Source organism: Vombatus ursinus, unplaced genomic scaffold (assembly GCF_900497805.2).
Source record: "Vombatus ursinus unplaced genomic scaffold, bare-nosed wombat genome assembly UNPS02014809.1, whole genome shotgun sequence".
Taxonomy (NCBI): domain Eukaryota; kingdom Metazoa; phylum Chordata; class Mammalia; order Diprotodontia; family Vombatidae; genus Vombatus; species Vombatus ursinus.
The window spans coordinates 12,668,766-12,683,241 of record NW_020954587.1 but is presented as its reverse complement, the minus strand read 5'-3'; the positions used below and the strand labels follow the sequence as shown (position 1 = coordinate 12,683,241).

Genomic DNA, 14,476 nt, shown 5'->3' with positions numbered 1-14,476 from the left:
CACTCTTAAAGGGGGAAGACAAGAAATACATGTATAAGGATAGGCCAAATAGATACATAAATAAACACAAAATAGTTAAATACAAGGTAGTTTGGGAGGGAAAGCACTAAGAAGCTAAGGGTGTCAGATCAGAAAAAGCTTCCCATAAAAGATGGAACTTGAACTCATGCAGGAGGACAGGGAATCTGAGGTAGAGGCAAAGAAGTGTATTCTAGGAAACACTGGGGATGGGAAGGCCAATTGGGCTAGATTGAAGAGTGTTGAAGGGGAAATATTGGCCTAGGAGTCTGGAAAGATAGGTTGGACCCAAATTGTGAAGCGCTTTAAAGGCCATTGAACTTTTTCAGCATATGCAATTGTACATTTTTATGTTTTCTCATTTGTTAAGGTATATACTGTCAGAAATGGTTAGTATGTCAGTTTTGTTTTGCTTAACTTTTATTTTAAACAAGAGAAAATTCTAGTTGGGTGGTTGGTTTAGGAAATGACAGCTTTGTAAAAAGAAAGAATCAATAAAACTTTTAAAAAATGATATCTATCTTTGTCTCTTTCCTTTTCCTTTGTTACTAATATATAGAAATGTTGACGATTTTTGTATATTTATTTTGCACCCTACCTTCTGAGAGGCTATTTATCAATTAATTTTTGTTGATTCTCTTAAGTTTTGTTGATTCTTTTAAGTTTTTAAGCATACCACAATATCATTTGCAAAAATATTCTTGTCTCCTCATTGCCAATGTTTATTTCTAAGTAAACTAATACTGATTTTATTGAAAATTCTTGCATCACACCTGATCTTAGTAGGAAAGCTTCCAGTATTTCTCCATAATAAACAATATAAGCTCTTAGTTGTAGAAAACTTTTTTAAAAATATTAAGCAAATTAAGGAAACATCCTTTGATTCCTATACTTAGGGTTTTTTAAAAAACACAAATAAGAACCATATTTTATGGGTTTTTTTGCAGATCATTTTGTTTTAAATATTATTTATTATGTGAATTCTTTCCCTAGTTTTGCATTATCTTTATATTCTTATACTAAAAACCACTTGGTTATAATTTTTGGATATAATGCTATAATCTCTTTGCCAACATTTGATTTTTTTCGCATCAATATTAGAGATCTTAGTCTATAGTTCTCATTCTATGACATAATATTTCCCTGGTTTCATTATCACATTTGGCTCATAATTGAGTGACATTCTCCATATTAAAAGTTTATGTGGCATAGGAATTATTCTTTAAACAGTCAATAAAATTCATTTATCAATACAATTGGTTCCAGGTTGTTCTCCCCTCCATGAAACTTCATTTATAGCTTGTTCAGTTTCTCTTTATAAGATTAGTTTGTTTAACCTATTTGTTCAATTTGTTAGAGTGTTATTTTTGCAGATAGCATCTATTTCATAGAAATCTTCTGATTTTGTTTCCATATGGCTAGGTATGTAATAATTTCTGAAAAATTTTTATTTCCTCTCATGATTTAACTTCTTCTTATTTTTATTGTTAATTTACTTTTTAAAATTATCATTAAATTAAATAATAGCTTTTCAGCTTTATCAGCATTTTAAAATGCTGTTTACTTTGTTTAGTAGTGTGATTTTTTAAAAAATTGAAACCTTATTTATTCCATCTTTAATTTTCTTATTTTCTTCTCTTTTGTTTTTTTGAGATTTATTAAGTCATTAATTTTTTACATTTTTAAATATTGTTGCCTCTGAAGACTGATTTTCTTGCATTTCCCACATTTTGGCATGTTGTATCACTCTTGTCATTACATTAGTATAACTAGCAATTATTTCTATAATTTACTTATGGTAATTAGTCATTACTTAGATTATTTTTTTAAAGTATCTATTTAGGATTGCATCTTTTGTACATATTTTTAGTTACATAACCCCAGAGCTGCTCATTCTCATTAACTCCACTTTTTCACCACACACTTTTTAATGGTGTTTTGGCTTGGGACACCTTTATTTAATTGAAACTATTTTCTACAGAGTTGTCAGTCTCTGTCCCTCTCTTCTGTCCTTTCTTGGCCCTTTCTATACTCTCTCTTATTGGTTTTCACAACTTCTAAGGGTACAGTGATCAGTCATCTCTAAGAATATGAATCACAAATCAATGTATATATACAGCTTTTGGGATTATAGGATTATAGATTTAGACCTGAAAGAGATTTCAGAGATCATCAAGTTGAAACCTATGGTTTTTATGGTGAGGAAACTAAGGACCAGAAAGGTTTCATTGTCACATTTGGCTCATAATTGAGTGACATTCTCCATATTAAAAAGTTTATATGGCATGGGAATTATTCTTTAAATATTCAATAAAATTCATTTATCAGTACAATTGGTTCCAGGTTGTTTTCTACTCCATGAAACTTCATTTATAGCTTGTTCAGTTTCTCTTTATAAGATTAGTTTGTTTAACCTATTTGTTCAATTTGTTAGAGTGTTTTATATTTTTGCCCATGGTCATAGAAGGACTAAGAAGCAATATTTTTAACACTTTACATTTTACGTTTGCCATGGGCTCTAGTACCACAGCTATACCCGGGTGACACCTTCAGGCATTCTAAATTCCATGTGTCTAAATCTAACTTATTCTCTTCTCCCCGAAACATACCCCTCCTTCAAATTTTCTTATTTTTATTGAGGGTACCAACATCCTTCCAGTCACTGAGGTTCACAACCTCTGAGTTATCCTCAACTCTTTCCAACTCCTAAACTCCACCCACCTCAGCAAATTAGTTGGTAAGTCTTATCCATTCTACCTCCATAACATCTCTTGTATATAAATTCCCTTCTTTATACTCACATGGTCACCTAAACCCTAGTTCAAGTCATCATTACCTCTTGACTAGACTGGAATAGTTTCCTAAATGTTCTTCTGATTTTCAACCTCTCTCTTCTCTAATCATCTGTTCTCCATATTCTTCACAAAACAATTTTCCCAAAACACAGCTCTGTCCATGTTATTCTCCTGCTAGTGAATCTTCAGTGGCTTCCTATTGCCTCTAGGATAAAATACAGACCCTTCAGCTTGGCGTTTTAAAGACTTCACAATCAGTCTATCTTTTTATGCCTTTTTCCCATTATTCTCATTCATGTATTCTATGTTCCAGCCAAAGTGGACTACTATTGTTTCCTGAACCTGACTTTCCAACCTAGTGCCTTTGAACAGGGTTCTTCATGAATAGAATGCACCCCTTCTTCATCTTTACCTCTTAAAAGCCTTAGCTACCTCTAAGACTCAGCTCAGGTACCTCTACCTACAGGAAGTTTTTCTTTCCCCCCTCCCCTCAAATTTTCTTATATTTTGTGTTTATAGGTTTCATTCCTCTATATAATATCTCCTTAATGGCATAAAATGTTTTTGATATTCGTCTTTATATTTCCAGACCGTAGCAAAGTGCTTCATCTGTAGAAGGTGCTTAATAAATGCCTGTTGAATTTATTTAAATACTTCCTTGGTTATTTGTTGTTTTATTATGTGATGGTCTAGCAAAGACAAGTCAATATGATCCAGTGCTAAGGTCTGTAGCTACAAAAAAAAAAGAGACAAAAAAGCACAGTTCCTGCCTTCAATGAGTTTACATGCTATAAAATATTTGGTTGATAGTTCTGCTTATGCCCTATATTATAAATGCTTTTTATAGCAGTACTATTGTACCATAAAAAAAGAAAATTCTCAGTTCACATAGAATTATTTCCATATGTCTGTCAAATCCATTTCTCCCTAAAATTTCTGTTCAATTGCAATTTCCTTCTTATTTTTCTTTCTGTTAGATTTATCGAGTTTTGATAGAGGAATATGAAAATCTCTTACTATTAATGCCTTACTATGTAGGGTTTTTTTTTTTGTTTGTTTGTTTTCATTTCAGGTGACTTTTTCCTGAAGGGCTTACTTAGGTATCAAGACATTTTGTGTGTGTGTGTGTGTGTGTGTGTGTGTGTGTGTGTGTGTGTGTGCGCGTGCACGTACACACAAGATCTATGCAATTTCATCTTATAGGGAGTATTTAAACCCAAAGACTTATTTTTCCTCTCTCTCTCTCTCTCTCTCTCTCTCTCTCTCTCTCTCTCTCTCTCTCTGTCTCTCATGATTCTTTCTATTTTGACTTCTGCCTTAACCAAAATCATGATTGCAGTTTCTGGAGTTTGGTTTTCTTTTTTTGAGGAGTCAGCTGAAGCATAAAATTCTTCATTCTAGCCTTTCACTTTAAGTTTGTATGTATCCCTAGGTTTATATATGTTTTCTTAAGATGACATATTATTAAAGATTATTAAAAATCCAGTCTACAACTCTTTTATGTCAGTTCAATTAATTTATATCTAAAGTTATAATTATTAAATTGCATTTTCCCCTTATATCACTTCCTGTCATATTGCTTGTTTTTGCCAGCACAAAGTGCACTGCAGCTTGTTTTTTTACTTTCAATTCAATCCCAGATGTTGCACAAAAACATAGACAAACACTCTACCTTTTCTACAGAAAAAGTGAACTAATCTGTAAACAATTCCTTTGGCTTTTCTCTGTCTCCAGGTAGATATTTGGTTTATGAATTATCATCTCCCCATGTCCACACTTCCTAGCCAGCTTGTTCTTTATCTATAGTGCCCAAATCCAATGCATAAAAATTTCCTCCTTACCCCCTCGTGCTCAAATCTTCCTCCTCAAGATTGCCCACTTTTTTTTGTTCTATTCTATGGAGTTTCCCCCTTTTCCACCTTGCTAAATGCCTGGCATATAGTGTTTAACAAATGGCTGTTGCCTTGTTGACTCAGTTCCTAGTTATGACTCCTCAATATTCCTATTATAAAGTAGTACTTCAAAGAGGCAACAACCTTTCTTTTCCTCGGTGTATGAAAAACATAAGCCATAATTTTTTAAATTTGTTTACAATATTATCTACCTACTAGGGTTATACTTGACATTCATTTTGCAAGTTACCAAACCTGCCAGGATCTGGCTCCTTTTGCCATAAAGTTTGGAAGTTTTCACTTGCATTAACAAATCATCTTTTCTCATTAAGGAATACACCATTACTGTGGCATAAAAAATTTTCAGAGAGCAAACTATGTAGACTGGTAAATTACAGGCACTCAGTATAGTCACATATTCCACTTGGCATATCTCATGTATAAATTCAGCCTTTTCTTTTCAATCCTAGATTGATTAGGCAATGCCTCATAGCTTCAATCCATGGGAATTCTATGTCCTTTCTAATGAGGTTGAAAATGATTCTCTTCTGTCACTTGAACTCCAAGCTAATTGCTGGTTCCTCTGTATTCCCTGACCTTTTTTTTTCTTTTAGAGTTCCCTTCCTTTATTAAATTTTCTAAGATGCTGCTCTGTTTGATCTCTAGCCTTGACTCTGGTTTCTAAAAATTGCTACACTTCTTGTTGCTTACTCAAGCTGTTACTCTTATTTCAAATCAGCCCTTCTCACCTGAAGAACTTCTTCTGAATCAAAATCACATCTCCTCCCCACCCCCAATCAACTTCTCTCCTACAGCCTATTTCCCTTTGCCAATATTTATATCCTCCCTGTCCTGTTTCCGTCAATCAACTCTTGGCCCATCATAAAACTATCACTCACATTTATGGTAATGTGCATAATAATGTTTTTGTCCATTGTCAGGAAGGGAAACAATTATAGTCAGTTTGTGGCTTACAAATAGGTCATGTTTCCAAAGTTCTTTTGGAAGTTGGTGGACAGGAAATTGGAATGCATTTTTATCATAAAAACAATGTAGTTTGGTTCCCAGGACAGCCCACAAAAGTCCCTTTGAACCACAGTGCAGTGAAACTGTAGGATAGTCATGATATAGAATGCCAGAGTACTATAGTACCATAGAACTTAACCATAGTTGTTTGTATGGGAAAACACATTCTGAATTTCCATTCACATCACTGGAGCATGCAGCCTCTCAATGCAATGAAAAAAAATGTGAAGGGATGCCCCCTGCTCAATCTCCCAGCTCTCACAAATTCCAAATACTGAACAAGGTACAGCAAATATAAATGAGATTCTGAGGCTGCAATAGCAGCACAAAAGTAGGAAAGGGAGGAGGTTTCTAATTGCCCAAGAACATAGAAGAAAAACTGATCCAGAGGAAATATAGGAGAGTTGTAGTGGGTGAGTGCTTTACTGGGGTAGATATGGTAAAGAAGGGGCAACTATAAGAAAGGTATATTTATGTGTCTATCATATACACATAATAATGAGGATAGAGCTATTGAACAAACACTTGGAAAATCAGATTCACTGACTAAATGGTTTTGGCATAAAGCCTCATCTCTGAGTTAAGATGAAAGATTCTGATGGTGGCATATTTCTCTCTGGACCCTAAAGAATAGAAAATCATTTATTATACTCTCCAAAGCTTTCAAGAACATGATATCTTTTCATCTAACATTCTAACTTTACGCCTATATTAAACGAGTGTGGGGGGTGAAGGGGAAGAGGGAAAAAAATTCACTTTTGTAAGTTGAATAACTCACATGGACCAGACATCTATTTTGGAACCATATTTTTTCCTGGCAAGAAGTTCTGGAGCTGCATAAGCTGGGCTGCCACACTGGGTACTGAAAGGATCTGAGTAACCCAAGATGCCTGCATAGTTGCTCAAGCCAAAGTCTGTAAAAATGGGAGGGTGAGGGGAGAAAAGATGCAACATTAGAGATGAAAAATACACCAAATCAACAATAAAATCAGACTTATTCTCTATCGGTAACATTCAATTTTAGGTAACCTTAAACTGTAAGAGTGAACAATAACCAAGTATTGGTGACATAAACTTGCCAGAAATTATAATTTTCTTTCAAAATTATATAACTTTTTTATCAGACTTCATTATAAAATCCACTGAAAGCTAAAAACATGTTGTAAACCAAATACTTTGCCATCAAACGCTTTTTTTTCATTTCTAAATGAGCCATCTAGGATCACAAAGGACAGCAACATGGTGGGTCTGAATCCTGAAGTTAGGCTAATTATGGCAAGCTCTCATTAATCAGTGGGCCAAGACCCCAGGGTGGGAACTGGAGAGCTGGGCTGGAAGGGAGGAGACATGACATGAAGATGACCAGAGAGCAACCAAAAATATACATCTATGTTTATACACATATGTGTGTGTATACATGTGTATTTGTATGTATATATACATGTACCATGCACACATGTTCCTAAGAGAAAGATAGATTTAGACTATCATATTACACCATATACTACAATAAACTCCAAATATATAAACAATCTAAATATAATCACCCTAATTCAGCCCTTAATCATCTCTAGCCTAGACTATTGTAATAAACTCCTACTTGGTCTCACTCCCAGATGCCAACAAGATTTTCTTTAACTGCTGGTCTGACCATGTCATTCCCCTACTTAATAAACTCCAAGAGCTCCCTTTTGGGCCTGGGATCAAATAGAACAGTTCCTCTGTTTAGCCTTCAAAGCTCTTCTCAGGCTGGCTCCAGTCTATCTTCCCAAACTTATTACGTACTACTCCCCTTCCTGTACTCTAGGGAAATATTTTTTAAAAAAGAAGAAAAGAACATCAATTAAATATTTTGATTTGATTTAAGCAGAAAGAAGTTCAGAAGGGGACACAGATTAGCAAGACAGTTTTGGAACTAACATATTAAGTTTGAAATATGCTTGACAATAATAACCACCATTAACATAGCACTTTGAGGTTTGCAAAGTGCTTTACAAATATTTCATTTAACCCTCAAAACAAACTCTGGGAAGTAAGTGCTACTGCTATTCCCATTTTACAGATGAGGTAAACTGAGGCAGAAAGGTTAAATGACTTGGCTAGTAAGTGTCTGAGGCAGGGGTAATTCACTTCAGTTCTTGACTCAACCAAATCTGCCTCATACACTCACTAGCTATATGACCCTGGGTAAGTCATTTAACCTCTGTTTGCCCATTTCCTCAACTGAAAAATGGGAATTGTAATAGCACTTCTCCCCAGGGTTGTTGTGAGTAACTGGTTCTGGTCTAACCACATGGCAAGAAGGAGCCTCTTTGATTGTCTGTGGAGCCAGACCTGAAGATGCATTCAAAAGGTACTGGCTGATTAGCCACCTTCTCTCCAGCTGATTTCTTCCTATCTATTGGTCTTCCAATGAAAGAAGAGAAACAATACTGTGATACTGACTATGGGCCTAGGTTCCTTACCTCAGTAAGTTCTGTACCTCATTTTCTCACCTGTGGCTCCAAGAAACTGCAACATGTGCAGAGGCTATATCCCGGTAAAACTATCTTGGCAGATGGGCTAAATCAGTGTGAGGGTAACTGATAGGCCTCAAACTTGATGGTGAATTAGGTGAATGTCTACACCAACCATCTGAAGACTTTTCCTGGTAGAATGGGTAGATGAGAACATTTTGTTCCAATGGCCATGAAGGCGCCTGAAGTAGGCACTGTAGAGTGCTTAGAGCTTGGTCAGGCATCAAAGACGCCAAGGTATCTACTGCATCCCAGGACATCACCAGTCATCTTGACTTTTGTCTTGCCATTGGACTTCAATGACTCAGGAAGAGAGAATGAGACCAATGACTTTGTGGAACTCTGCCTCACTTCAATCCAATTCACATGCAAACCAAGACATCACCCAAGATGCCATTAGTCCTCTTCAAAAATGAAGGATAAACAACATTCTTTTATTTTAGATGAAGGTTATAAACTGTAGAGTTTCAAAAGCTCAAGAGAACAAACTATCAATAGATCCATGAGAAGATTTTTTTTAAAAAAATTTTATTATGAGAGGATTCTATGGTGAGGTTTGCAGCCAGTCAGTATAGCTTGGAGGGACCCTGGGGACCCAGACCAGCCATAGCTTAGACAAAGAGCAATCCTGCCTTTGAACATGAACTTGTCGGTACTAATGCTATTTAAGTGTTAAGTATGAGGCTACTCTCCCGAGGGACCAAGGTGGTATAGGGAAAAGTGTTTGGAGTAGTGGGGGAGAAAATACTTGTATGTCTATTCTTGCTGCATTTTCAAAGTTAATAACCCTTTGTAAAAGTTATTAATATTAATTGGCTAAATGAAACTGGGGTGCTAATCATGCAGCTAAATGTTGGGAGAACACAATGGAATGGAGGCTTCAGTCAATGGCATTACAAAAAGATATCCTAACCCCTCAAGGGAACCCCTTGAACCTTAAGTAAGATATGTGACTAACTGGCCAGACTCTGGGAGAATAAGCCCAGAGTACTAGATACTAGTACTATTAATAGTACTAGTAATAAAAAGGAATCCTTTTTTTTCTTTTTAAAAGAATCCCTTGATTATTTCAAAATTAGCCTCACGAACCTTTCCCAATTCCAGCTCCCCCCAATCAACTATTAATGCTTTTGGTCCTATAAAATTTATCTGGGGTGTGTGTATACATATATATTTCATATATTTTGTATATGCTTATTTTAGATACATGTTGTTTACCTCAGTAGAATGTAAACTCTTTGGTTTTTAATCTTTGTAGCCCCAGTGTGTAGCACATAGTAGGTACTCAATAAATGTTTGTTGATTAGTTGCATGGTTACAATAATGCAAATGGAAAGAACCACACACAAAAAGTAAATGTTATGTAATTATAATAATCAAACTTGGCACCCAAAAAGAAACATGAGAACTCACTTTCCTCCCTTTTTGCAGAGTTGGGAGACAATGTAGGTGGAGGACAGTATACAGTAGCATGTTTGACTATGTGTTGTTGAGTTTTGCTGACCTGCTTTTATTTTCCTTTATTCTTTGTTTCTCTGAGTGAGGAGGGGGTTGTATTGGGAAGTGAAAGTTTTTTTCCCCAAAAACCTAAAAGGTTAATTTTTTAAAAGCTTTAAAAGTTATATAAAAATTATAAGTTTTATCAGTGAGTCAATAAGTATTGATGAAATGCTTACTCTGGGCTAGGCATTGTGCTAACATTGAGGATACAAAAAAAAAAGTCCCTGTCTTAGAGAGATTTATATTCTAATGGGGAAACAATATATACCTATGTGTATGTATGTAATATGTGTGTATGTATGTATGTACAAACAATGTAACTTTACAGGGGAAGGCACTAGCAGCTGGGGGATAAGGCCTCCTATAGAAGATGGTGCTTGAATTGAGTCTTGAAGGATTTCAAAGATTCTAAGAGATAGAGATAAATGAACGAAATAAAAAAAACATTTAATAACTGCTTACTGTGTGTCAATAGTGAGGATACAAATACAAAAGCAAAAACAATGCCTGCCTTCAAAGAGAGGAAGGAAGGAAATAAGCACTTATTAAGTACCTGTTATGTGCTAGGCACTGCGCTAAGCACTTTATGAATATTATCTCATTTGATCCTCACAACAACACTTGGAAGCAGGTGCTATTATTATTCATGTATTACAGTTGAGGAAACTGAGGCAGAGGTTAAGTGACTTGTCCAGGGTCACATAGATATTAAATGTCTGAGACTGGATTTAAACTCAGGTCTTCGTCACTTCAGATCCCACCTAGATGCTCTAAAGATCTTACACTTTAACAGGGAAAAATAATGCACCTGAAGAATGGGGCCAGAGGGAGATACTTTGTCTTGGAATGTTGATTGGAAAATGGTTATTGGAATCAGAGGGGAGGAGCAATGAAAGAGCTGATTTGATTATGATTTTAGAAATAGAAAAGAGGTAAAGAAGGTGGACAAGGGGTATATGTTCAGGGGTTTGGTGGCTGGCGAATGAAGTCAAGTATGACTGCAGCCAATTGTAGATGCAATGGGCAACTGAAGCAACTACCAATGGGTAATTGAGTCCCTGGACAAGAGTTCCAGGAATTAAAAGGTTAAGTCCTCCAGAGCCTGGTTTCTGGTATGTGGGAAGCATGATGTTTGCTGAGATGGCTGGGGAGTGACTTCAAAATATTCCAGGCACAGAGAACAGCCAGTACAAATACATGGAGATGATATGTTGAGTGTGAAGAAAGGCCAAGTAGGCTAGTCTGCAAGAAGGGAAGAAATGTGTAAGAAAACTGGAAAGATAAGAAGGGGTCAGGTCTTAAAGAATTTAAAATGCCAGAAAGTCTGTATTTGTTCCTGGAAGTGATAGGGAGTCATTTGAGTTTATTGAGTAGAGGCATGACAAAGTAAGATCTGAGATTTAGGAAAACCATTGTTGCAGCTGTGTGATTGTCACACTGCAAGATGAGAGGACTTCAAATGCAGAATGAAACAGGCATTTTTGGACATGGTCAATGTGGGAATTTGTTTTGTTAGACTATGCACATTTGTTAGGAGGGTCTTCTTTTTATTTTGAACTTGTTCAGTGGCAAAGAGTAGAAGAGGTAAAATAAATGCTTGTAAAAATGTTTTTAGTTTATAAATCTAAACAAAAACAAATAAAAACATAGAGAAGCAAAGAAATACAGTAACAAAGAGTTTGATAAGTTAAAAAATCAATCCATAAATCAACTACTAGGGTAAGGGCTTCAACAAAAACTGCTTAAAAATTGGAAAGCAATTTGACTGAAATTAGGTTTAGGTCAACATCCCATTCTATAAATCACAATAAACTCCAAATAGAAATATGACCTAGATTTAAAAAGTCAAATTATAAAAAAAATTAAGAATATTGAACAACTATCGATAAACAGGAAAATGTTTAAAGAAAGATGACCAGAATGGTGAAGAGTCTCTTCTCCGTACCATATAATGAAGGAATTGAGCATCTTCAGCCTAGAGAAAACTCCAGGGGCCATGCTAGCTATCTTCAAGTACTTGAAAGACTGACATCTAAAAAAGAGATTAGACTTGCTCTATTTGGCCTGAAAAGGCAGAAACAGAGCAGGTGGAATATATGGAATAGGTGGTAGTTGCAAAGAAGTAATTTCAGACTTGATTTAAGGTAAAATTTCCTAACATTAGTTATCCAGAAGTGGAAAGGGCTGTCCCAGATTTCTCTTCGTTGGAGGTCATTGAGAAATGGCTGGATAACCATTTGTCAGGTACATGACAGAAAGGATTCTTTGGGAGAGCAAAGATAGTTGATGATAGCTGATATGGTCGCCTCTAATTCTGAAATTCTGTGGTTTTTCTTGGGTTCACTTAGCATATGGCTGTCCCTCTCACTCACACTGAACACAGAACTAGTAGACTCTTTCACACAATGGGTTCCCTTGGTACTAGACAATTCCGGTGGCTTACATTCATGACTCTTGAGCTCAAATAGCCTCTTGGGAAATGGGGGGAATACAGTGGAAAGGAGTTTCTCCTGCCTAGAAGTTGCTGTCTCATGTTAGTGGTCAATACATAAGACGGTAACACAGGGACTTATTTGGCTAATAAATTTCTTCCAGTAACTCCTTTTACTAACTTGACTTTCTTTTCTTATCATCTTTATCCACTATGAGAAACTGGACTATTATTCCAGCTTTTCAGATAACCATAGTTAGGATAATAATTGTTCATCAACTAAGGCTCTTGAACAAGTCTACTACAGTTACTATGTTCTTAGTCACCACTTTGTGCAGTACCTTTCCTAACCTCGACACATTAACAGGAAAAATTCTCCCCTCCTTTTGGGTTGGAAACTACATAAGAAGGTGAGCTCTATACTCCCAAAGTGATCCTCTCATGACCTCAAGCATTCATACAGCATAACAAACAGTATTTTTTATTTTTCCCATGCACAACATAGCAAACCCAGGCCCGCTAAATCTTTTTAGCAGTGGTAAATGTTATGCTGTATTTGACATCTGCCTCTCTCTACAGCATATCAATGGCACAGGCCAGTTGATATCAAATTTTTCTTCTCCTACGGAAACAGTTGTCGTTCAGTTATTTTTCAGTCATGTCCAACTCTTCATGGCTCCATTTGGGGTTTTCTTGACAAAAATACTGGAGTGGCTTGCCATTTTCTTCTCCAGCTCATTTTACATATGAAGAAACTGAGGCAAACAGGGTTAAGTGACTTGCCCAGGACGACATAGCTAGGAAGTATCTAAGGCCAAATTTTAATTCTATCCACTGTGCTACCTCACTGTCCATAGGGAAACAGTATCTTCGGAAAATAATGGCAACTTTTTATTGGAGATCCAGAGTGTAGCAATATCTGTTTCAGTGCCTGGCCAACAACCTCTGTCTACTTTTGGTGATATGGCCATACTGAGGGCTAGTGGGAAATTATTACCACTCCAATAGTTTTGTCATATCTTATATAGTTCCTTCACCCTTTCCTAAGAAGAAAAGCAGTCCTTTCAAGAATAAGATTTATAGCATCATAGATTTAGAACTGAGTGGAGTCTTAATAGTTGTCTAGTCAAAGTCCTTTGTTTTGCAGAAGAGGAAACTTCCACAAGATAGCAATGAAATGACTTCTCCATAGTAACACTGAGAGTAAGTGACAGACTTAGGACTTGAAATCAGGTCCTCTGATCCAAAGCCAGCACTCATTTCACTTCATTGCCTTCATCACTAAGCTGACAGATGTTCTGATGACTTTCCATGTGCCTTCCTCTCTATGTTTCCCTCTAGGAAATTCAGAAGGGTCTACTGATTCAGAAGACGCACACAAGGCAGTATGCGTCTTATCTTCCTCCATGAACAATTTACCCAATATTCTAAACACCTAAACAGAGATTCCCAAACAATCTCTAGTAATGTTTCAATGACACCCTCTTTGTGGTTTATTGGTGTTTCATGCTCCAGTCCTCTAATAATGGAACAAAAATATTTCCATAGTTCACCTTCCATGAAAGGCAAAGGTTTAGCACCATTTTCTCAATGTAGGTTAAGCTAGTTCTCCTAAAAGCTGACGAATCTGTTGCCAAGACCTGATTAGCCTGGGGGCTTAGTCTCAAGCTAACAAGCTGTTCACAAGTCACTTCTTAAGGTTATACAAAAGTTCCCCGCTGCCCCTTCCCCCCACATGGAGAGTTGGGGCCCATGGGACTTGGTGAATGTTACAAAACTTTACAAGTCACTACACTGTGCCCTGATGATTAGATGCATTTCTACATGGAAATAATGGGGGCCACATTTAGCAGAGCTGGGTGTGGTAGAGGCAGTAAGATGGTGTAGTAGATAATGCCGGGCCTGGAGTTAAAAAGGTCTTAGTTCTCACTGGGTCTCAGACACTTACTAGCTATGTGATCCTGGGCAAGTAATTTGACTTCAGTTTCCTCAACCATAAAATGAAAATAAAAACAGCACCTACCTCCCAGGGTTGTTGTGAGGATCAAATGAGATAATACTTGTAAAGTTCCTAGCTCAGTACCTGGCATAGAAAAGTGCTTAATAAATAATTTATTTTCTCTTCCCCTCTCTTTTTTCCCTCCCTTCCTTCCTTCTCTTTTCTATGCTATGGCTGAGTAAACCTCCTTTTGTTAATTGTTGAACTACCTCCAAGTATTCATCTCCTTTGGTTTCAATATTGGGCCTAAACTACCAAGGGACCAGCTTGAGTCACCTTCATACCACTCTACATGCTGT

General features: G+C 36.4%; 1 protein-coding gene across 1 annotated transcript in view; it reads right to left on the bottom strand.

Annotated features, from left to right (window-relative positions):
* Positions 1-14,476, bottom strand: part of HUNK (hormonally up-regulated Neu-associated kinase) — a 132,847-nt gene that overhangs the window by 49,101 nt on the left and 69,270 nt on the right. The window contains exon 4 of the mRNA XM_027875563.1: positions 6,510-6,645. Coding sequence (XP_027731364.1) covers positions 6,510-6,645 — 136 coding nt within the window. The remainder of the gene's footprint in view (positions 1-6,509; positions 6,646-14,476) is intronic.